General features: G+C 46.3%; 1 protein-coding gene across 1 annotated transcript in view; it reads right to left on the reverse strand.

Annotated features, from left to right (window-relative positions):
- Positions 1–25,698, reverse strand: part of Prkcz (protein kinase C zeta) — a 111,354-nt gene that overhangs the window by 80,175 nt on the left and 5,481 nt on the right. Inside the window, 2 exon segments of the mRNA XM_028891470.2 lie at positions 23,643–23,693; positions 25,465–25,554. Coding sequence (XP_028747303.1) covers positions 23,643–23,693; positions 25,465–25,554 — 141 coding nt within the window.

Below are 25,698 nucleotides of genomic sequence, written 5' to 3' on the forward strand. Positions count from 1 at the left end.
TGCTGGGATTAAAGGTGTATGTCACCATTGTCTGGCCAGGTTTTCATTTTTTAAATCCTGCTAATGATTTACACAATTCCCAAATAAAATAAGAATGGGGAAACAATTAAAACTATTTCAAACAGATGAATGAACCCAACCTACCATGATACCCAGGGCAGGGCCATTGAGAAGACAGACGGTTCCAGGGCAGAGCATCCTGGGACAAGCACATCAAGAAGCATTCCCAGGCTAGAGCCCTATGAATTTAGTCTGTACACAGTGGTGGGGCTACTCCAGAATGTCTGGGTCTGCCTATGGAGCCACAGCACCAGGGTGGATGTGGCTGGCTAATGGCTGAGCTGGGAGATTAAAGCAAAGAGCAGAGGAACTAGGCTGGGGGAGTCGTGGTCCAGCACAGGAGGGAGACCATGCAAGCCCGACACTAAGCTCAGTCCAACCCACAGTCCACAAGGCCCAGCAGTGAGTAACACTCAGGATGGCTTCTAAATGCCTTTCTCTACCAGCAGAAGAAAGCCAGGTGCCTCAGAGGCAAGGCTCATTTCAGGCTGGAGCAGGCAAGTGCAAGGTGATCATCACGTCAGAAAACAGAGAAACATATGTCAACGCACACGGGCTGCGAAGGGAGCTCCTACCAGCTAAATATGGTGAAATTAATGCCTCAGATGAGATGGCTCAGTGGGTAAAGGCACCTGTCACAAACCGACTACCTGAATTCGATTACTGAATCCCCATATGGTGGAAGGAGAGAACCAGTTCCTGAAAGTTGTTCTCTGATCTCCACAGGCGCGCGCACACACGCGCGCACACACACACACACACACACACACACACACACACACACACACACACGAAATCCTGACTTAATGTTAGTTTTCATTTTTAACGGGGAGGAGAGAAAGATCAGCTCCTCGGACGACAGACAATGTCACCACAACACAAGTGAAGGCAGAAGAGAGACCCAATTTGCTCTGCAAGCCCACAGCAGCCAGGCAGGATTTGGAAAACCCACCCCACAATACTGACACTGCCAAGGGGACAGGGAGCCGGGGTCAGCAGCCTCCCCGCCATCCAATCTTGCTCTCTGCACTTGTAGATGTTCCTACGTGCATGATACAGAATCACTATGCACGTAGGCTCTAAGCAGCTAGACAGATGACAGGTGATTTTGTTTGTTTGTTTGTTTGTTTTTTAACAAATACATAGCCTATAATCCCAGCGCTCGGCAGGCTTGGGAGTTCTGGGCCAGCCTGGGCTTTATAGCAAGACTATGTCAAGCACCAAAACAACAAACAAGCAAAAACAAAGTCGTATATGCACGGCAAACGGGGGAAATATAAGCGCTGTGGCAGGCTATTTGGGTTTTGGCTGCACTGAAAGCTGATCCCAGACTCTCTGGCTGGCAAGCAGTGAGACAGTGGGTAAGAGGCCTGAGCCTGTTTTCTGAGTGCAGTGCAGAACATGGAATTTTTGCATGTGCCACATAGCTTGGCTCCAGGTAGGGCAGCTGTGCAGTACACTGTGAACATCCCTGAAGGGCAGACTGCATCTGCACTCAACATCCTTGACTTCTTTCTCTCTCTCTCTCTCTCTTTTTTTTTTTTTTTTTTTTTTGGTTTTTTGAGACAGAGTTTCTCTGTGTAGCTTTGTGCCTTTCCTGGAACTCACTTGGTAGACCAGGCTGGCCTCGAACTCACAGAGATCCGCCTGGCTCTGCCTCCCGAGTGCTGGGATTAAAGGCGTGCTCCACCACCGCCTGGCTTATCCTTGACTTCTCTTTAAATGAGTATGCAAGGATTTTGAAAATGCTACTGATACATTTTTGCCAGAACATATATTTCCCAAGGATTACAATTCCACAGCCTGTAATTATTCATAGGCCACAGACAACCTAAACTGAGGGCGGCAGGACTCAGACATGGTATCCAGGTCCTCTGCCCCTCCCACTGTCCTGTCTCAAGGCATACCCTGAGTTCATTTAGACTCCTAGACCAGCTGACAGGGGACCCCCACCTACGACCTACCTATGACATCTGCCCTGCACTCTGTGCCTGACTCTCCTTGGTGATGGGGTGTAGCCACACAGGCACAGGACTGGGTAGCCTGTGTGAGATGGGACCCAGGGACAGATGACTCCGAATGCCTCACTGCCCAGCTCATCTACCCATAGTCCCCAGGGCTCAGCTGACCATGTATAGAGCTGCAGACTCCTGACACAAGGATGGCCAGACATGTGTGGGAACATGATGGACAGAGGCAACTAGCTAAGCTCAGCCAGATATGGGGATCCTTAGATCGCTATGATCCTGTGAGGGAGCCATGAGTTCACACTGTGTCCAGAAGACAACATTCACTTCTCCAGTGAGCATGGCAAGAGATGGAATCCTCTCATGAAGGCAAAGGAACCCTCTGTGGCACTGCCAGAATTGGTGAGGCCTACTGAGAGTCGCACCTTCCCAGACCAAAATGCCAACACGTTAATGGCCTGTTCAAATGAAAGACTGAGCCCTGGGCTCTATGGTAAGGTAAGAAATCACCCCAATACTGAACTACCCTACAGGAATCAACAGGCAGGTTTTAGAGAAACACCAAAGAATATCCACATTTATCTAGGATTAAAATACTCTGAGCTGCCTCTTGTACTGGTTCTGCTCACGACTCCAACTGAAACCAGCATCTAAAACAGACTGGACACAGAGGCAGGAACAAGAATCTATCTGTTCCTGGTGGTCATTAATTTTTGTTTGTTTGTGCTTGAAAACAATTGTATAGCCAGGCCTGGTGGCAAAGGCCCGAAATCTCAGCTACTGGGAAGGTTGAAGTAGAAGGATCAAGAGTTCAAGGCCAGCCTGGGCAACTTAGGAAAATACTGCCTCAAATTAGAAAATGTAAAAAGAGCTGGGGTGTAGTTCAGTGGTAGGATACCTGCCTAGCATGTCAAACCTCCAGGTTTGAGCCTTTACACTACAAAAATTAATAAATAAAAAGAAAACAGAGCCGGGCGGTGGTGGCGCACGCCTTTAATCCCAGCACTCGGGAGGCAGAGCCAGGCGGATCTCTGTGAGTTCGAGGCCAGCCTGGGCTACCAAGTGAGTCCCAGGAAAGGCTCAAAGCTACACAGAGAAAACACTGTCTCGAAAAAACAAAAAAAAAAAAAAAAAAAAAAAAAAAAAAAAAGAAAGAAAAGAAAAGAAAACAGATTCTATTAAATAATGTTATTTATATAAATATATAATAGATTTTTAAAAGAGGGTTAGTTTTGTATATGAGTATTTCACCTGCATGTATGTATGTTCACCATGGTGCCAGAAGAGGTAAGAAGAAGATAACTGATCCCTGGAACCAAAGTTAATAGATGGTTGTGAGCTACCATATGGGTACTAGTCACTGAACCCAAGTCCTCTGCATGAGCAACGTGTACTATTGTGTACCATAGCCATCGAGCCATCTCTCCAATCCTAGGGCTACACGTTTAAAATGAATAAATAAAAACACTTTTTATTTGAAGTTTATTTTTCCTTTTTCTTTTTAGTTTCATCCTTTGCAACACAGGGTAGCCTTGAACTTTCAATCCTCCTGATTTCTGGGGTTCTAGGGGTGTGCCACCAGTGGCTTATACAATGGGCCCCACAAGCCCATTATAAACTGAGGACCTGCCGTAATTTCAAAGGGGTCTAAAGATTTTTAGGCCAGTCTTACAGGAGAGAGTGTGCCATGGAGAACTGGGTCTGAGGAACTTAAAACTGACTTCAATAGTATGGCAGTCGGAAAGCAGCTCCCTCTCCAAACCGACTGAGACGAAAGACAAAATGAACAAAGGAGCTACCTGAGGTAGGCACCTGCCACCCAGCTGGCCACCCCCAGAACCTCCCACCCACAGATACAACCCTGACGTGCTGTGACAGGCACAGGCAAGGACCCTCAGGTGACAAACCAAAGGAAAGCCAGTCACCTCCCTGAAGTCTTTCTCTAAAGGCCCTGAGAGGAGGCTCTACCCCTGGTGGCCAACTGTGTGAGTCCCTCTGTGTACGCAGCCTGGAGTCTGCCTGGCGGACGTATTTAAGTCAGGGAGACAGGCCACAGGTACAACTCCTGACTCCCAGTCTGTGTTGAACACTCACCAAGTATGGACACTTGAATCAAGTGTCTTACAGTCACAAAATGATTACATACAGTCCCCGCTCAAAGCCAACCCTCCCCCCCTGCCTTTTGGCCTAAGGCAGTGAGACAAAGAGCAGCTCCAAGGTTGAGCTTTATCAAGTCTGTCCTGAAGGACTCAGGATGCCTGCAGCCCCCCCAGACACATATCCTCAGGAGGAAAAGGCACCCAGAACAGAAGGGTCAAGGGGCAGCAACATCTCTGTGGAAGAGCTGAGAGCTCACATCTTGGCAGAGGAGAGAGGGCATGCATTGGGAATGGAGGGAGTCTTTTGAAACCTTAAAGGCTGTCCTTCCCAAACAATTCCACCAACTGGGGACCAAGCTCTTAAACGTATGAGCTTATGGGGGCCATCCTCATTCAAGCCACCACATCCAGCCAGAGATCCATGTCCGCTCAGCCCCCTGACACCATCCGTCAGAGCAAACCCGAAGTAGCTCCAAAGCCCAAGGCCAGGTCACCTGGGGCAGTAGAACAAGTAGGAGACTCTAACCCAGACTCTAACATGACACTCTGACAGGAGGGAGATTCATTAAATCAGTAAATGGGAGAAGAGACAAGATTCTCACACAGAAGACTGAGTGTCATGTGTATAGCACCTCCCCTCTCAAGAAGGACACTGAGACCCACCTTGTGCATGGTCTGTGCCAACGTCCTTCTACACAGTGAGGAGCAGGGAGGGCCATTTCTTGGTGGAGAGACATTAGCCAGGTGGTTGACATTAGCAGGGCTGAGCTGTGTGGATGTTAGACAGTCTGAGATGATGACAAGGTGGCCCTTCACCTCCAAGTCTTCCTTCCCAAACCTGAGCAGACTAGGTGAGAAAGAACCAGACAAACACAAGTGGAGGGTGTCGCACACCCAGCCAGCACCTTCTAATTCTTACAAAACGGAAACAAGCCCACCTGAGAAACCATCCCTGCCAAGAAAAGCCAGGAGACAACTGAATGCAATATGGGGTCTTGATCTTCCACCTCCCAAATACTGCTATTACAGACGTGAGTCATGACACTCAGTCTCACGGGGTCCTGAGGGTTGAACTCAGGACACCTGCATGCTAATTGAGCTCTATCTCTAGCCCAAGAGATGGACACAATTTTAAAAAGGACAAATCGAAGATCTCTTGAAAGTTCAAAGGTAAGAATGGGCTAGGAGCAGTGGCAGACCCCAGCATGTGGGAGACTGAGGCAGGAGGACTGTTAAAGTTTGAGGTTAGCCTGGCCTACACAGTAAGTACCGGGGCAGCCTAGGATATAAATCAAGATTCTACAAAATACCCGAGGAGGGACGGGATGGCATTTAAAAGAGTTAAGGGTTGGTTTGGGCAAAAAGACCGGGTGATATCTGAAAAAAAAAAAAAAAAAAAAGACAGAGAGATAGGAGACAGGGCAGACTGGAGGACCAGTCTATAAGGCCCAACCAGTGACCAGAGGGGACCCCTAAAGACAGTGGAAAGGAAGTCAGTCATGTAAGAAAACACAACTATGAAGCTTCTCACATCCTAACAGCATGTGTGTCCTCCCTCAAAGTTCCTAGCACAATAGACCCAAAAGCCCTACATCAAGGGATGTTACCAGGAAACTTGAGAACACACAGATAAGTAAAAAGATACTAAAATCCTTGAGGAGAAACATGCGCATGCTCGCGTGAGCACACCCCCCCCCCCCCCCACCCCCCAAAATGCCTGACTTCTGAATCACACGGTAAGCCAGACGCTAACGTGAGGGTCATCATAAACATATTTTATATGTAGATGAATTGACACCACACGTGTAGCTACAAGAGTACTTTTGAGAATTTAAAACTTTACCACCCCTGTCCTCTTTCCTGGATCTCTGGAACGTCCCTCAACCATAAGTCACACCAAGAAAGGAAAAGGGGACAGGCTGGATCGAGAGAGCCAGCAGAGGAGGTGGCAGCACTTCTGGGTTGGGCTCAGAAGGTCCTGAAACATGCACGAGGCGGGTGGTAGTGCCCAAGAACTGGACGCACAGAGGGAAGGCTCCCACAATGGAAAACAGGACTTCTCAAAAACGCTGCAAGTATCTGATGAAATGCCTCAGTGGGTCACTGCACAAGGCTGGAGATCCGAGTTTGAGTCACAACTCACATCAAAAGTAGAAAGAACACACTTCGTAGACCAGGCTAGTCTGGAACTCACAGAAATCTACCTGCCTCTGCCTTCTGGGTGCTGGGATTAATGCCACACTGGGGAAATTGTGGGTGGGTTGTAATACATGAGAGAAGAATTAAAAAAAAAAGACGGGAACAAGCAAACCAAAATGACCACCACCAAAATAAAGCCCAGCCAGACATCAATAAAACAATAAATAAAAATATAGAAAGAACCTTTCTTTAGCACAGGTATACCAAGAAAGGGTTTCTGTTAACCTCATGTGCTGACTCTGCCAGGGCAAGTGACTGGACAAAGGGCTTGCTCCCACAGGCTGAGAAACTGAGGCACACTCATCACCATAGTTGGGATAGGAGTTTATCTCTTTTTTCTCTCAAAAGCATCATTGAGAAGAGCCACAGAATTGGCTGGAAGTACTGTTTGCTATAAGTGACAAAAGAAAAAATAAAACTGGATTACATAAAAAAAAAAAAAAAGTAGAAAGAAAGAACTGATTCCCAAAAGTTGTCTTCCACATGTGCCGTGGCGCACTAACGCCCCCACACATCATATGCATCATCTCTCTCACAGGCACACAATAACAACAAATTTTAAAAATTTAAAAACAGAGAAGCTAGGGATGTAGCCCAGCTGGCAGAGATGGAGGCAGGGAGATCCAAAGTTCAAGGTCATCCTCAACTGACTTACACATCCAGTTTGAGCTCAACCTGGGATGCACGATACCCTGTCTAAACCAAACCAGTAAAAATAAAACAAAACTCTGAAAGACAAATCAAGAATGCTCCAAGGAAAACCAGAAGTTTCCTAAAAATGGGAAAGCAACTGTATGGCTAATGGTGTGCAGTGATTAAACAGAGACCGGGAAGCTAGAGCACTCGCCGCTCCTGCAGACCTGGGTTTGCTTCCCAGCACCCACATGGTGGCTCACAACCGTCTGTAACTGTAATTTCAGGGACTCTGATGCACTCTTCTGACCTCCCTGGGCACTGCAACCATATGGGACACATACACATACACGTTTATATACATAAATAAAAATAAACTAATCTTTAAACAACAAACAAACAAAAGACCCAACCATATTGGGGTGGGGGAAGAGACAGGGAGAGCTGAACTGACTGAACCAGGGAGCATGGCAAACAAGAACTGACTTAGATTAAAAAGTCTACTACACAAAAGTGTTACATAGAAACTTGGAAATAAATGTCAAAAAGACACTGCCATGGTCGAAATGATCCCAAGAAGAAATAAGGGTCAGACTTGGCTGAGAGAAAGGGGGTCCTGTCCCTTTCCAGTGATAACACTAAAACAGAAATATGCATATTCAATATAAACATTTAGTTACAGCCAAGAATGCTGATACATACCTTTAATCCCAGCACTCAGGAGGCAGAAGTGAGTTTGAGGCCAGCCTGGTCTACATATTGAGTAGACAGTCTAGGACTACACAGTGAGACACCCCCCCCCAAAAAAAAAAACCCCAAACAAACCTAAAAACCAGGCAAAAATAATATACAATGCTGAGTTTATAAATGAGCATTCACCGAACAGTTTTCTGACCGGGTCCGCTCTGCTTATCATGAATTGATGCTTTCAACACTATTTTACCAAAGAGCAAATCAAGGCCATGGGCCAGGACCGTGACCAGGACAGCCAGAGGTAGGCACTGGCAGCCTGTAGACCACTCAGACACTTCATTGCTTGCCAACATATGGTGGCTCCATCTTGTTGGAAACCAGACTTTTCAGAATCTCCAACAAAAGAGACATTTGAAAAGGAGATGACTCAGTTGTCACAAACGTACAAAGGCCTGAGTCTGGGTTCCCAGCACCCACATCAACAGCCACATAAAGTAGCAAGCCCAGTGCCGGGATGCAGAGACAGGCAGGTCCCCAGAGCGCGCTGCCCAGGCAGCCTGGATAAACTGATGAGTTCTAGGTTCAGTAAGAGACCCTCTCAAAAGAGAAGACACCTGATGTTGACTCTGGTCTCCACAGACACACACCACAAATCCACACACAAGATCAGAACACATTCAAACCCCCACACTGTAAAAACAAAACAAAACAATAAAGAACCAAATGGAAATTGAGGCAGCCTCCTGTCACAGCGTGGCAACGGAAACATTCTCACACTGTCTGTCATACACCTGTCTCTCTGTTCAAATGGGCACCTGGTTCCCTGTGACCACCTGGAGAGGGGTGGAATCTGGCAGCTTCTGCAGAGGCCTCAGAGACAGAAGCAGGAAAGCAGCTTGTCATAATGAGGTGCCCTACTCCACATATTTAGGATAGTCCTAAAAATAAACCAGTGTCCAAACATACTGGGGCAGGGGGATGCCAGGCTGTCTCTAGATCTGAACTGAAAAAGTGACAGACTGAGACAGCTCACGGTGGACAAGGCTTTTCTGATCCATCTTAAAGCAACACACACTGAGCCTGCTCTCTGCTTGACCCTTCAGCTGAGAGCTGGACTCCTCAAGGTTCTTGACTTTCCTAGGAAGTAAATTTGTGGGAACTATGGCCATAGTACCATTTATCCTACCAGAAAGGGAGGACACAGTACAAGCAAAGGCCCTGTGGCATGAGACAGCAAGAGGGCAGTAAGTAAGCAAGGTGATGCCAGAACCATCAATGCCTAGGGCACCAAGGGACAAGCTCAAAAACGAAATATTCTGGATTCTTCAGGTATTGCCCCACAAAACAGCCCATTCAGAAGTGCTCCCCTTACCTAAGATGGTCCCCGCTCAGTACATCCTCACAACAGATCCAGATCAGCAAAGGGAACAACCACTCTATCAGGACTCCCAGCAGTTTGGAGCCCAAACCCCTGGACAGTCCTCCTGGTGGTCAGACCTTGGCTCATCTGGTCACTCTACAGACCAATCAGAGATTAGAGAACACGATGTGGGAAAACTTCCAAGAACATCCACTGGCCCCACAGCGAAACTCCAATAGTTCCTACACCCCAGCTGGAGGTCTGAAGCCATTGGGGAACCTACCTGCCGCTCTTGGAATGAACCGTAGGGGCTCCAGGGACCCCATGGGCACTCTGACCTGCATGACAGGAATGAAAGTCAGGCCAGCAAGTGCTGCAAGACAGCAGCCTGAGGCTCAGGGACAAAGTCTGGGAGGCAAGAATGGAGCTCACAGCTAACTTCTTACATAACCACTGTGCCGCTGAACTTTACAAAGACATGGGAAAAGGAGTCCACTGAAGGCTGATGCAGCTTAGACAAGAGGGTGGTCTCTATGCAGACTTGGCCAAGACACAAAAACAGGTAATATGCAGTCACGACCCATTCTGTGTTCTGCCAGCATCCATAAGTGATAGCTTTGCGGGGAGGGCCCGTTGGTTCCTACAAGCTGTCCCTGACCACGGTTCTGTGAAAACTACCAAGGAACACTGGGCCAAAACCCACCAGGAAGATCTCAAGACCCAGGGCCAGTCTCCCAGTTGTAGGTCCACTTGCTGAGGGTTCAAGTTGGCTATGCACTGCGAGAAGCAGTCTCATAAACAGAAAGAGGCCACGACACCTATACATCCCGGAAAACTATGACACAGCTCGTTTCTCCTCCCAAACACCCTTGCTAGCTGTTCTTCTCTCAAACCCACCCACAAGCCACATTTTATAATTCAAGGACCCAAAACAAACAAGCCCACCCTTAAGACCCATTCTGGCTGCATTGAACAGCCCATGCCTGGGAGAAGGGCATGCTATATCCACTCCCCAAGGTGGGGGGGGGGGTCTGCCTGCACACTCCAAATGAGGGAGATCTACCTTTTGAAGGAGACCTGGTTCTCCAGGCCCCAAGGTCCCTGCCAGCTTGGTAGGGGAAGCTGGTAGTTGTTTTTGTTTAAAAAACAAAAAAGCAAAAAACCTTGCAAATGGTTGTCAGAAAAGCATCCCCATTCCCATGCATGCCCCTCACCCTCAATCCCATTCAGCCCTCAGACCCATCTCAATCTACCTCCAACCATTTCAGGACAGAAAACCGGGGACCAAGGCCGCGCTGCCTGCCGACATCCGAGGACCCCGGTGCACGTCAGTGCCTTTCCTGTCACCCAGACTCCAGCACGAGGCTAGTGCCAGTGCAAAGCCACAGCTCAGAAAGGCAGGGCAGGCTCGGCCCTGGAAGACTACAAGCCAGAGATGCACTTGTTTATGGAAACAGGTGCTGGCCATTGGAGTGCCGGGCGGGAGCCCAGACCTCACCATTGTGGTCCCACTGATCCATCCACTTGCAGCAATGCAGGGTGAGAAGAAAGCAACAGAGATGCATGTTCGTTTTGACCACGACACAGACTCCAGGCTGTAAAAGCCAGCCACAGCCACACTCCCAACGCTGGAGGCTTCCCAGGGCTCGGCTAAGTGAGGGAAGAGGCTTTCCAGAGCCTCACCAGCCTCTGCAGCAGCTGCCCACCCCAGGCCTCCAGCACATACCATCCGTGCACATTTCCTTCCCTCACATTCGCATCAGCTGCAGAGGCAGCTCCGCATGCTTCGCTATGGCTTATTTTTCTGAAAACCTGTCACCGGGGAAAACAACAGCCTCTCCGTGTGCTTCCCCCGACATCGCTGTGAGATGCTGCAGCAGCATCCCAGCCCTAGTGGACTCCGTGCTGGAACATCTGTGCAACACGCAGGCTGTGGCAGAGCCGAGATGAGACCCAAAGCATTGACTTGTGCTCCACAGCCCCAGCCACTGCATTCATGAGGCCTGCAACGCCACCACCTTAGGCCTGGTGGAAAATCCACAGGAGAGTCGTGCATTACTCACCGGCTTTCTCTGCTGCCTCCTCAGCACAGAATTCTTTATGCTCTACCGAAGGTGGGCGTGCAAGGAGGCATCTTCCGTCCCTTTAAGGAGCCGATGCTGCGTCCCCTGGCCTCCAGACCGACAATAGGGTGGGTCTCTAGATCGACAATAGGCAGGGTGGGCTACTGCTGGAGGAGCAGACATCTAATAGAAGGTTGGCTGTCCTGCTCCCCGCCTCTCACATCTCTGCCTCCTCATGTCTCCTCATGTCTCCAGGCCCGGGTGGTACCCGGCTCCCCTGGGAAGCTACAGCCGGCAGCTGAGGCACAAACTAAAACACGGCATGGATACGGAGGAGCTGACGTCACACGAAAACAAGCGTCTCTGTACTGAGCCTGCCGGACAGGATGAGAGCCAGCCAGAGCCCAGCCAAGGAGGGCTCATACTTAGTAGTCTTTAAAATGTCACATCTGGAAATCACCCTAGGTGGCTAGGGTCCTCCCAATCAGCCCCAGGCTGGGATTCTGGGTGCAGCAACTCCAGGAATGGCAATGGATATGCATTCAGGGTGGACTCCACACAAAAGCCCAATGGTCACAAGCACCAAGGGACTGTCCTGTGCCCAGGAAGGGAGGACTATGGCCCATTCAGTGCAGGCCAAATCCTAGGTCAAATGGCCTTTGCAAATTGTAAATGCATCCACTAAACAGACCCCACCACATGGAGGGTAACAGTGGGTAATACCAAAGCAGTCAACCTAGTGTGCCAGGCAGACTAGGAGCCAGGGACAGACTGCTTGACCCCCATGCCTCGCACACTGGCGTCACAATATTACCAACTCAGAGATCTGTGTTTGTTTGCCTAAGCCCTGGGTTCAAATCGCAGCTCCTTCAATCAAACACTGACCAGAGGGGAGCCGCTCCTCCAGGGACAAAGCTTCCCTCTTTTGGCAGCTGACCAGCTGTGCGCAAGGCACTTCAGAAGATGTGAAACTTATAAACATGGTACTTAAGGCCCCTCTTCTGCAAACAAGGCATGACAACTAGTACTCTAGCCAAGCAAGGTAAGAACGACTCTTGAGCCAGTTGTGGTGGTAGCAGACCTGTAACTCTAGCACTTGAGAGGCTAAGGCAGGAGGATTGCATATGAAAAGCCCGCCTAAGCTACAAAGTGAGATCTTGTCTAAAAACAAAAACAAACCAACCAACCCCCAAGGGTTGTGAGTGTAGTTCAATAGCAGAACACTCGCCTGGTCTGTACAAAGTTGTGGACTAAATTTCCAGCCCTTGAAAAAAATCTTACACTTTTAATTGATCAGATAACATTTTGAAAAACATGAATATATCTGAAATAGACTTCAGTGTCTGTAAGACTTTTATTGGGATACTCATTGAAGTACAATGCAGTGATAGGGGCTGTAGGTTAAGACGGAGGCTGCACAGCCCACAAAGCCCAAAAATATTTAGTTCCTGGTCCTGTAGTATAAAGTTTGCAAGCTCTTGACTAAGATTATAGAACTATACAATAATTGAATCATGACATCCATGATGGACCTCAACAAGAAAAATGTGTATAACATAAAAATTAGCACCACATCACAAACACTGTCTGGCCAATTTCTCTCCTCCAGGCTAGCCCAAAATATCCAGTTTTGAAAAAACTCTAGAAAATGCAGGCTGAATGGGCAGATTGCTAATTTTGTTAGAAGCCTATTTTAGGTGCAAAAGCAGCTTTCTCAATTTGTTGCAAATTATTTGAGACAAGTCTGAATGAAAGTAGATTTTTAACAGAACAATAGGCCTACCTATAAATACTGGCAAGTCTCGGGGAATTGGAAAAGATTCCACGATGTTTGCTCAGGGCAACAGCCCACCAAGATCTACCTCAATTTCCCTCCCAACCACCTGGTGAGCCATAACTCCCACATACCCTGAGCCTGGCTCACTTCCTCCCCATCTCCAGGCCAAGGGAAGGACTATGCAAAGGTTTAATGGCACCTGGTAGGGAACTCCCATTTGTACCTGATCACCAGCTGGTGGGTGACTATTACAGCAGACTATCAGAGAGAATTGGCTTCCCTGAGCATGTTCCAGTGACTCCTTTGTTTTTAAGGCCATTTATTTTGTTTTTCTGAGACAGAATCTCATGTAGACTAGTCAAGGCTGGCCTAAAACTCATTAGATAACATTGAATTTCTAATCCTCCTGTCCTCTACCTCCCAAGTGCTGGAAATACAGGATATACCCTTTTAAATGTCATTAGTCTCATAGTCCCCACTTAGAGAGGGGGAAACTGAGGCACTACACACTTCACCTACCTGTCCAAAGTCATGTGGCACAAATGGTAGCCTATAAGACAGTAGCCACATGAATACCACACTACATTTTCTCTCTCTCTCTCTCTCCAATACTAAGGACGGAACCGGAGCCTTTTGAAGACCAGTCCACTACCCTCCTACTGAGCTACCCCCTCAGCCTGTTCCCAGCACCTTCTGGTTACACACACATCATGCCCCAAGAGCTTCAGGCTATTCTCTGAACAGATTACCACCTCAGCTTCCTTTGGTGGCCACACTCCTGCCACGGCCTCACCTGCCCAGGTCTGCTGCTGGGCCACTGCTCTGACCTCTAGGAAGAACATTACAGGAAAGCAAACAGTTACGAAGAAACAAACAGGCCCCTGAACTGAGACAAGACACAGACCTGGAGGTTTTTCCTGCCTTGCACAAACCTGACATCCACTTCAGAAACCCCAGGGATCCAACCCCCACCAGGCGCCCCATGGTCACCCCAGTCACACACAGCCTCCAGCACAACAGTGTAAGGCCACCCACAAAGTGGGAGGGAGTCAGACCAGCCCCACCAACCTACAAGGTGCAGAGGGCAAATGGACCTCAAATGTAGCCACTAACTGAGGGTGCTTGAACACTGATGTGCCCACTGAGATGTGCCCACATCCTTTCCCTAAAACTTGCTGGTAAGACCTAATTTGTAGATGTGGTTAAGTCAGAGGTCCAAGATGGATGTCTTTATATTATGGCAATGGGCCCTGAATCTCATGACCAGCATCAATGACGATTAAAGAGAAAAAAGACAAACAACAACAAAACCAATAAAACACTAGCAAAACAAATTTTAGCAACCTGGTAAAAACATTATACATAATGACCAGGAGGAACTTACAGGATCCAAGGAAAATTCAAATTAGAAAATAGTTCAGTTTGGGGCTGGAGAGATGACTCAGTGGTTAAGAGAACTTCCTGCTTTCCCAGAGGACCCAAGTTCGGTTCCCAGCACCCACACTCACATCAGGTGACTAACTACTTCCTGTAACTCCAAAAACAGGGGATCTGACCTCTTCTGGCCTCCATAGGTACCTGTACTCATGCCCCCCCACCTCTCACGTGAATAAAAATAAAGAAGAACATTGGTCAGTGTAATAGACACATTAACAAGAGTTTTGAAAACAAACAAACATGAACATCTCAATAGGTATAGAACAACCCAATGACAAAATCCAGTATCTTAAATAGTTGACACACACACAAAAAAAATCCCAATTTAAAATTTAGAAAAAAAAGAAAAATGAAATATTAAGGTTCCCAGAAATCAAAACAATTTTGACAAGTCAGAGTGCATGGGGACTCTGTGTGGTGGTGTGTGTGTGTGTGTGCATGTGTGTGGTGTGTGTGTGTGTGTGTGTGTGTGTGTTACTGGTGACTGAACTTAGGCCTTTACACATCCCAGACAAGTACTCCACCACTAAGCTACATGCCCAGCACCCCACACTTCTTGCCTTTAAAACTTACTGCCACCGGGAAGTGGTGGTGCATTCATTTAATCCCAGCACTAGGGAGGCAGAGGAAGGCGATCTCTGTGAGTTCGAGGCCAGCCTGGGTACAGAGCGAGTTCCAGGACAGCCAAGGCTACACAGAGAAACCCTGTCTCGAAAAACAAAAACAAAAACAAACAAACAAACAAAAAAACCTTACTGCCAATCTGGGTACACACCTGTAATCCAAGGGGCAGAAAGATCAGCATTCAACTTCATCCTTTGCTACATAGCAAGTTGGAGGCCAGCCTTGGCTGCATGAGACCTTGTCTCAAAGGAATAAAAAACAAAACAAAAACCTTACTGCAAGGTTACAGTAACCATATCAGTCACTTTATGCTCAGACCAATGAGCAGTGAGTGAGGCTGGTCACCACTTTCCAGATAAGAACCAGGTAAGGGAGAAGAGGTGTGTTTTGCCTCATGGTTTGACAAGGCAGAGTCCACCATGTGGGGTAAGGCACGGGAATGGGTGGCTCCATGGTGGCAGGACTATGTGACAACTTGCTCCTACCTTGGTAAACCAGGGAACAGAGAGCTCATACTAGAACCTGGTGAGCCATAATGCTCTAGTTCCACTTAAGCTTCTAGGAACAGTGTCCAAAATGTTTCAAAACCTCCTCCAAACAGCACTACCAGCTATGGACCAAGTCTTCAAACACTTGAGCCTATGGTTGGCATTTCATATGCAAACCATGACAAACAGAAAGTCCAGAAACAAATCTTTTCATATACATGAAAATACTTTTTTTTCATATACATGAAAAGTCAAGCATGACAAGACCTTTATCAGGGAAAGGAGAATCTTTTCCATAGTTCGAGAAAAAGTTATTCCAGATATGAAATACAAGAGCTGCTGGGTGGTGGTGGTGGTGGTGGTGGTGGTGGTGGTGGTGCACGCCTTTAATCCCAGCACTTGGGAGGCAGAGGCAAGTGGATCTCTGTGAGTTCAAGGTCAGCCTGGTCTACACAGCAAGTTCCAGGACAGGCTCCAAAGCTACACAGAGAAACTCTGTCTTGAAAAACCAAAAACCAAAACAAAAACAAAAAAAAAACCCAAAAATTATACCACCACCACCACCAAAAACCAAAGCAAAACAAAATAAAAAATACAGGACCCGGGACACCAGCTCACAAAAAAGGCATGGAGATTTATTATTAATTATGAAAGCTTGGCCGATAGTCAGAAGGAACTTTCAACAAAAAAGGCAACACAAAGAAAGAGAAAGTATTTTTAAATCAACCCTGACCAGAAATTCAGATCCAGAGTATACAAACAGCTCCTCACAGCTCATCAACAAAAACAACACAGTTAAAACACAGGCAAGGATGCTGCAGTCCAGCTACTCCAGAAGCTGGGGCAGGAACATTGCTTGAATCTAGTAGCCTGGGTTACTGAGATCTCCATGTCAGGGGAAAAAAAGGGAGGGAGGGAGGGAGGGAGGGAGGAAAGAACAAGAAAAAAAAGTTGGGTAATTAAAAACTTAATTATGGGCCGGGCAGCAGTGGCACACACCTTTAATCCCAGCACTCGGGAGGCAGAGTCAGTTGGATCTCTGTGAGTTCAAGGCCAGCCTGGTCTACAGAGCGAGATCCAGGACAGACACCAAAACTACACAGAGAAATCCTATCTCGAAAAACAAAAACAAAACAAACAAAAAAACTTAATTATGTATTTGTCAGAAATTTAAAAATTAAAAAAACCAAAGGAAAGGAGTACTAACATGCTACAACATAGAAGAATCTCAAGATGATGCTGAGAGAAAGAAGCTGGGCATAAGGCCATGGAGCATGTGAGTCTCTTTATATGAAATGTCCAACAGACAAACCCACAGGGACAGAAAGCTGGCCAGAAGTTAGGGCCACCAAGTGATTGCTGAAGGTGTGGGATGGATGCATTTTAGAATGGGGTAGGGGTGGTGGCAGCCAAGCCATGGGAACACTAAATGCTGTTGGGCTGTTTGCTTCCAAGTGGTAAATGTTCATTAAGCACTTTACAATTTAGAGAGTTAGTTTAGAAGCCAGTTAGAGTCTAACTAGCCCCAAGAATGCAGGGGTTTGAGAGGAGATCTGCTGAGACTGAACATTGTGAATTGTATTTCTTACTTGATAATTGTTCTTATTGTATATAGTTTTATTATGTTAGAGTTAAAACCTTTCCTTTTTATTTAGACAAAAAGGGGAAATGTTGTGGGATATTCCTTTACACTGTGTGAAGATGTGTTACTGTGATTGGTTTAATAAAGAGTTGAATGGCCAATAGCTAGGCAAGAAGAAGTTAGGAAGGACTTCTGGGGACAGAGAAGTCTCAGGGAAGAAAAAAGGGAGTGGCCAGTTGGATGCAGAGGAAACAAGACATGCAGGACAGGTAAAAGCTATGGGTCATGTGGCAACAAGTATATGAGTAGAAATGGGTTAATTTAAGTTATAAGAGCTAGTGTCACAAGCCTAAGCTATAGGCCAAGCTTTCACAATTAATAAGTCTCCGGGTTGGTTTTTGTGAATTGATGGCCCCCCAAAAGATTTGTCTACATATGGCATCCAATGTGGGGGCTCAAATATCCAAACATAGGGCCTGAGAAAGCTAAGAAAAGTTCTGGACAAGGAACCAGACGTGGCTTCCTAGTACTGCAGTCTCTCAGGCAGGCTGGTGCTCACTCGCATACACAGCTGGGTCTACTGGCTGCTGCCTGCAGGCTGGAGCCAACTGCCAGCACTGTGCATGTGGTGGTGACATAGCAGTTTATGATTTGTCTCACTCAGTCAGAAAATGCTGCAGATGCTTGTGGTGGTATTGTGTTCCCCAAAATATTGTGTACTCTAATAAATTTATCTGGGGTCAGAGAACAGACAGCCACTAGATACAAAGGCTAGAAAATGGAGGCACTCACACCTTTAATCCTAGCATTCCAGAGATAGAAATCTCTCTGGATCTCTGTGAGTTCAAGGCCACACTGGAAATAGCCAAGCATGGTGACACACGCCTTTAATCCCAGAAAGCCAGCCTTTAATCCCAGGGAGTGGTGGTAGAAAGCAAAAAGATATATAAGGCGTGAGGACCAGAAACTAGAAGATTTTGGCTGGTTACGCATTTGGTTGGTTAAGCATTCAGGCTTTTGAGCAGTAATTCAGCTGAGACCCATTCCGGATGAGGACTCAGAGGCCTCCAGTCTGAGGAGACAAGACCAGCTGAGGATCCGGCGAGGTGAGATAGCTGTGGCTTGTTCTGTCTCTCTGATCTACCAGCATGGACCCCAATAACTGGCCTCGGGTTTGATTTTATTAATAAGAACTTTTAAGATTCCTGCTACAGATGCTTAGTAAAGCCAGGTCCAGATTTAAAAAAAAAAAAAAAAACTCTAAAAAGGTACAATACATTTAAAAATGTGCTTTGATGCTGAAGAAAGAAAAGAAAATGGGTTTAGACAGTCATAAAAAATAGTTTAAAAATAATAAAGTCTTTAAAAAGAGTAAAGTAATATAAAAAATAGGCCACATAAGGATGGAAATATTATAACATAGGGAGTTTGGACCTTCTATGGTGCTTTGCTAATGTTGAATGTTTTGAATGCCAATGAACAGAGAACGACAGCGGCTGAGAGGCACTGGATTGTGGAAGGGACTGCTGAATTAAACCAGCCCAGGCACTTTAGGAATGCCTTAGCTTTAATATGGAAGTCAGAAAATGTATTTCTTTGGGGAAGAGTTTATGCTTTTGTTTACATAAAAAACAAAAGACTGTGAATCTGCTCAAGAATCAGTTTGATTGGGGGGAGAAAATCCTGACTACAGACAAAGAAATAAACCTATAAGAACTACAAGACAGGTGATATATATTTTACCTGCTCAAACAAAACAAAAATCATCTTTGGCTAGCTTGTGTATAACACACAGTCCATACTTGTGTTAATGCAGATATGTATGTTACCATTATCTCAGTTTTCTCAGGGACCCCCAAGGATGCCATCACCCCCAGACAACAGGAAGCAGTCTAGAGAACACAACGCCCACATTCCCAAGAGGAGGGATAGATGGTTTTTGGTAACTTGATGGGTTATGGATTTTTATCATCATTTAGAGTGGTTGTTATTGGTCATGGTCAGGAAAAACGCTGAACAAAGGAGATTAGATTCAGGGATCTCTTTCTAAAGGGACAAAAGAGGGATACAGTATAGAAATGATGGGATAAAAGGGTGGATTGTTGGAGCATACTTTTAAATAACCACTAGTCTCAAATATTTTACATTGATATGGATTTGTGTATACTGATACAAATTTAAGGTTATTTTAGTTATATTATACACACACACACACACACACACACACACACACACACATGTGTGTGTGTGTGTTTCTATTCTTGTTTAAGGTATTGTACCTATGCAGCTCATTTAAAAATGTAAAGTTTTAGTCCTTGAAAGCTATTTAGGATAACAGAAAAAAGGCAGGTTAATAGTTTTTTATAACATCAAACTTAATAGTCATGTTAGGTATGTTTTCAAGATTATACAGAGATACATTTTAGATAGATAGGTGATCTTCAAACACTTCAAAGACCTACGGAATATGGCATTTAAAATGTTTTAATAACATAAGGCTTTGCATGACAGTGAGACACATCTGCTCCTGGCAGCACCAATTTACTTCAAAAAAATGATGATGGGCACTGAAGAACCTCCATATGGAGTTTGCTTTCTTTGTGGCGAAAGCTAGCCATTTGGGCAAGAAACTGTACTTGCATTGACTGCTAACAGTATGCTGTCCAAATTGAACAAGCAGGATACAAAAGAAAGCAACTGATGAACTTTGCCAAGACAAAGTTCTTGTAGGACAGTCCTTCAAAAATTCCTGCTTTGCCGGGTGGTGGTGGCGCACGCCTTTAATCCCAGCACTCGGGAGGCAGAGCCAGGCGGATCTCTGTGAGTTTGAGGCCAGCCTGGGCTACCAAGTGAGTTCCAGGAAAGGCGCAAAGCTACACAAGAGAAACCCTGTCTCAAAAAACCCAAAAAAAAAAAAAAAATATTCCTGCTTCACAGAAAAGTTTGTCAGACATTCTAGGCCTACAGGCTGAAGATGGATGCCCCAACATTGCAGAGGAACCTTAGGTGACTGTCCAGGCAGCCAAATGTCTCTGTCATTTCTATAGTTTTACAAGTTGAAGAAACTTACAAAAGAGATGTAAAGTTTATAAGGCTGAGAAACATAAAAGTTTAAGTTATTTATCTAAAAAGATGTTTTAAGGTATAAAAAGATCTTTTTAGGATGGTAATACAAGTTGTGACAAGAAATGGTTTGGGGACAGAACTTTGGGCTAAGTTAGGATAGATAATGGAGTATTTTTTCTAAAGTTGCCAAATGCAAATGAACTAGACATTGTAAATGTAATTCTTACCTGAAAATTATTCTTATTGTATATAGTTTTACAGTGTTACAGTTAAAACTTTTCTTTTTTTTATTTAGACAAAAAGGAGGAAATGTTGTAGAATATCCCTTTACACTGTGTGAAGATGTGTCACTGTGACTGGTTTCATAAAAAGCTAAACAGCCAATGGCTAGGCAGAAGGTATAGGTGGGACTTCTGGACAGAGAGCTCTGGGAAGAAGAAAGGTGAAGTTACCAGTCGGATGCAGAGGAAGCAGGATATGCAGGAAGAGAGGTAAAAAGCCATGAGCCATGTGACAGTACGTAAATAAATAGAAATAGGTTAATTTAAGTTATAAGAGCTAGTTAGAAACAAGCCTAAGCCAAGGCCGAGCTTTCATAACTAATAAGTCTCAATGTCATGATTTGGGGGCTTGCAAACAAAAAGGCCTGCTACAACTAGCCAGCGTGGCATGCTCAGTTAGATACTCCCTTGTTCCATGTCAACCAGGTCCTTCAAAGTTTTCAAACTTGTATCTATGTGTCTGTCCGTCCATTTCACATTGTCCTAATGAAGCTCAAGGAGGCTCACCCTTGTCATTTACATCCCACCAGGCTGAGCCTCCTCATTGACCCTCAGCAAAACTAAAAACACAAATGTCCTTGTAGGCAGCAAAGTCACACAGTTCCCTTGGGTGACAAGAACAGGGTTTCCCATGTCAAAGACAGGAACAAACACCAAGGGGCAAGTGTTACACACTGGGGAAACAGAACACCAACACACTGACCGCGAGACCCTGTCTCAGGATCCTACTGTTTCATACACTCCAGGACCTGAGAGAGGACAGCCTTTCTACACCCCAGTGCACCAGCCAGCCAGGGCATGATCCATAAGCTGGAGAGAAGGCCCCTGTCTTGTCAATCATCCATTGATCTTCTGTGGTGCTCAGTTCAAGACCTTCTGATCTCAGCAAAGGTTCTATGGAATGTCCTGACAAAACTGAGTGTCTATCAGAGACTAAGCCACCCCAGCAAGCATCTCAAGGACCTACTCATGTGGCCAGGTCAGCCACATTTTCTGCATGCCCACAGGGTGATATGGACCTACCTTGTCACGCCCGACTTCTTCTCTTCAGCAGAGTCCCCAAGCTCTTGACATCCAGTGACACTACTGTATGGCACCATCCCGCCAACTCAAGGCACCCTCCCTACAGCATCCACACACATCTGGGCTACCCTCTTGCCCTGTGGTCACAGGGGCTTCATGGAGACTCTCGTGATATAAGGTAGAACATATGAACACAATCTTGTTACCACAACCAAAAAGTCTTCCAGGTAACATATAGACACCATCTGAAACACACCTGTTGACGAGCAGTGTGAAAGTCAAGGAATAAGATGGACAGGAAAACCTCATCTTCTCTTCTGAGCTGCTTTATTTATTTATTTTTTTTAATTTTAGAACTTTATTATTATTGTGTGAGCATGTATATGTGCGTATGATGTGTGTGAGTACAGGTACATGTGTGCCATAGTGTGATGGACATGTGTGTATGAGGTGTGTGAGTACAGGTACATGTGTGCCATAGTGTGATGTACATGTGCGTATGATGTGTGTGAGTACAGGTACATGTGTGCCATAGTGTGATGTACATGTGCGTATGATGTGTGTGAGTACAGGTACATGTGTGCCACAGTGTGATGTACATGTGTGTATGAGGTGTGTGAGTACAGGTACATGTGTGCCATAGTGTGATGTACATGTGTGTATGAGGTGTGTGAGTACAGGTACATGTGTGCCACAGTGTGTGTTTGGAGGTCAGAGCGTAACTCTGTAGAGCTGGCCGTCTTCTGCTTTTTTTTACATAGATTCCAGGGATTGAACTCAGGTCCATTAGGCAACAACTGAGGCATGTTGCCAGCCCCTGCCTTATTTCATTGTTTACATACTCATAAAGATACACTGTCTAGATACCTGTCCCTCCGTGGGACATGGCACCCCAGAGGGAGGGGCTGGAGCATCAGGGAGTACTCCACAGGCCCTGGAAACACAACAAACACGCTGGGCACTTATCCTAAGAACTCTGCACAGGCTGCCTGGGACGTGGGCTGGAAGGTTCTGTGTCCTGGGTTCCACACCACCCAGTTTGTCAAAGGCCTCTTTAGGCAATACCCCCATATACACGCATACACACCTAACCGATATTCTCTCTTGGCTCTCTACCCTGTGTCCCTGGGCTGGCTCCCCTTCCCGCCAGAGGCAAAACACATAGGTTAAGCACCCGCCTCCCTCTAATCACACTGGGTGGTGCAACTTCAGGTACTTCTCCTTCCCTGACCAGGAAAGCCAAAAGTTGTCACCCCCAGGACTGCGCCACCCCTTAACACCTAAGCATGGTCCCCAGGACACAATCAGAGGCAGAGACAAAGCTCCCCTTGGATCCCACCACTCCTGGGACCTGCTTCCCTCATCTCCTACCAACAGACCAAAAGGGGGAAATGAACAGATCAGCACAAGACAGGGAGAGGACAAGAACTCCAGGCCCGGATGGTCCGCACGGGGCAGGCGGAGTGGTACAGGCGCCGTGTCCACGTGTCCTGACCTGGGCATTTTCCTCATGGGACAAGCCAGGGCATTTTGTGGGTCTTCTACACTGCCACCTACAACCAAGCCCACCACACCTCCTACCCTTACCTCCCCCACTGCCAACAAAGCACCAGTCAGCCATATCACATCCACAGAAACCATGAGGGAGTCAGCCAAAGTGCAAAGAGCTCTTGAGGTTAGAGTACTGTTCACGCTGCGGTTAGATTCCTCACCAAGGTAAACGACTCCGGGTCCCAGGGCCCTGCTTCACACAAGGCACTCACCCGCTGCCCTGACATAATGGATCAGCAGCTCTACCTGTAGCACCTCGCACATGTTAAAAGGAAACTTAAAAAGGCGGTAGCGCACGCCTTTAATTCCGGCACTCAGGAGGCAGAGCCAGACCGATCTCTGTGAGTTTGAGACCAGCAGGGTCTACAGAGCGAGATCCAGGACAGGCTCCAAAACTACACAGAGAAACCCTGTCTCGATAAATAAATAAATAAATAAATAAATAAATAAATAAATAAATAAATAAATAAATAAATAAATAAATAAATAAAATGGAGCAGTCAGGCTGGCGGGATGGCTCTGTGGTTAAGACTTCTGGCTGCTCTTGCAGAGAACCTGGGTTTGATTCCCAGCACCCACATGGTGGCTGATAACTATAATTCCAGTTTCAGGGGATCGGATGTCCTCTTCTGGCTTCTGCACGCACCAGGGCTCATGTGGTGCATAGACACACAACAAGCAAAACACCCATACACATAAAGTTAAATTAAATTAAACTTTAAAAAAATTGAACACTCACTGTCTTCTCCAGGACAAGGCATGCCTGGCTGTTCTGGAATGCTCGGGAAAACTGGATAAAAAGAAACAAAATGATAAAGTTAGTGATCACTGTGCCATTAACACCGTCTCTCAGGGAAAGTCCTGCCCAGAGTCAAAGTACTCCCCACAGACCCCTTGAGGACCAGGAAGACATTCCTCAGCAGAACCTCAGAATCCCGAGAACATCTCCATGCCAAACCCCATTTGCAAGGTTCCAGGGAAAAGGCTTTTGAAGGGCAGAGCTGTCAGAGGAAAACTAGCAGATCTCATCAATAAAGTAACCCAGACACAACAGAGGACAGCAGTTATCTTAAAATCGACTTTAAAAAAGCTGCACTAGGAATTAAACCTGGGTCTTGAGAATGCTAGGTAGACTTTCTTCCACTGAGCCACAGGGTCTACGTCCCTGGCCCTTTTTACTTCACTAACTCTATAGCACAAGTCTGTCTTGAACTCTCTCAGTTTATCTTCCTCCATTTCTCAACACCTACACCATGAGGCTCAGCAGAACTTAAGTTTCTGTGTCAGCATGATGGTTCAGTATGTAAAGACACCTGTCATCAAGCCTGAGGAACTGAGTTCTGCTGTAGGATGTCTTTCTGTGTGCTGTGAATGTGTGACTCCCACTGGATAATAAATAAAGCTCTTTTGGCCTATGGCAAGAAAGCTTACAGCCAGGTGAGAAATACAAGCAGAGATACAGAGAGAAGAAGGGCAGAGTCGAGTGATGCCAGCCGCCAAAGAAGCAATAAGATGCCAACAGACTGGTGATGCCATGGCCACGTGGCAACACACAGATTAATAGGAATGGGTGAATTTAAGATGAAAGAACTAGCTAGCCAAAAGCTAGAGCCATAGGCCATACCGTTTGTAATTAATATAAGCCTCGGAGTGATTATTTTATAAGCGTCTGAGGGACTGTGGGGCTGGGTGGGGTGGGAGAAACTCCCAGCTACAGAATTTGATCCTTGGGACCCACATCATGAAGAAAAGAACCAACTCATGTAAGTTGTCTTCTGATCTCCACACATGGATTGTAGCATCCGTGCATACCCGTGCATGCACAAATAAATCAATACAAGAATACATTTCTAATTAAGTAAATTTATTTTTATGTGTATGTGTGTGTCTGATCAATGTGGGCGCACCATGTGCTCATGGAATCCTGTGTAAGTCAAAAAAGGCATTGGATCCCCCTGGAACTGGAGTTACAGACAGTTGTTAGCTACCATGTGAGTGCTGGGAACAGAACCCAGGTCCTCTGCATGAACAACAAGTATTCTTAACCATTAAGCCATCTCTTCAGTCCCATAAATTTACTTTTAAAAGCACATAAGAGCATCATAAGGTTTTATAGTGACAGACTCCACATGGCTTCCCAATCCTTATCAGACAAAGATCCCATCAAGCTCCTCAGGCCATGTTCTGGTTAGTCTTGTACACTTGACACAAGCCAGGGTTCTCTGGGCAAGGGAACTTCAACTGAAAACATGCCTCCATCAGATTGGCCCTTAGGAAAGTCTGTGCGACATTTTCTCGATTGATGTGGGAGGACCCAGTCCACTGTGGGCAGTACCACCCCTGGGTAGGTATGTCTGCATAAGCTCTTGCCTCCAGGTTTCTGCCCTGGCTTCCCTCGATGATGGACTGTGATCAGGATGTGCAAGCTAAATAAACCCTTTCCTCCCCAAGTAGCTTTGGTTACAGTGTTTGTTATAGCAGCAGGAAGCAAACTAAGACAGCCATTTATTTCTACAGACTAAGTGGAGAGATGAAAAGTCTGCCCTAGATTTCTCACTTACCATGGATGATGAGCACTTCATCTCTGCCCTGACAGGCCAACCGGAAAGCTTCTTCCAGCTCCATCTGTGAGGACACGGTACAAGGATCACCTAGCAGGTGGAGGCAAGAGGCACCAATGAGGCTACAGAAGTATGAAGGCAAAGAGGCCTGAGCTACTCAGCACTTCAAAGTCTCATTGTTCATGATCAGCACCAAGCAGGGGTGGGAGATTCCAGAACAGCCATCCAAACCAA

This window comes from Peromyscus leucopus, chromosome 2, assembly GCF_004664715.2.
Source record: "Peromyscus leucopus breed LL Stock chromosome 2, UCI_PerLeu_2.1, whole genome shotgun sequence".
In the NCBI taxonomy this organism is placed as follows: domain Eukaryota; kingdom Metazoa; phylum Chordata; class Mammalia; order Rodentia; family Cricetidae; genus Peromyscus; species Peromyscus leucopus.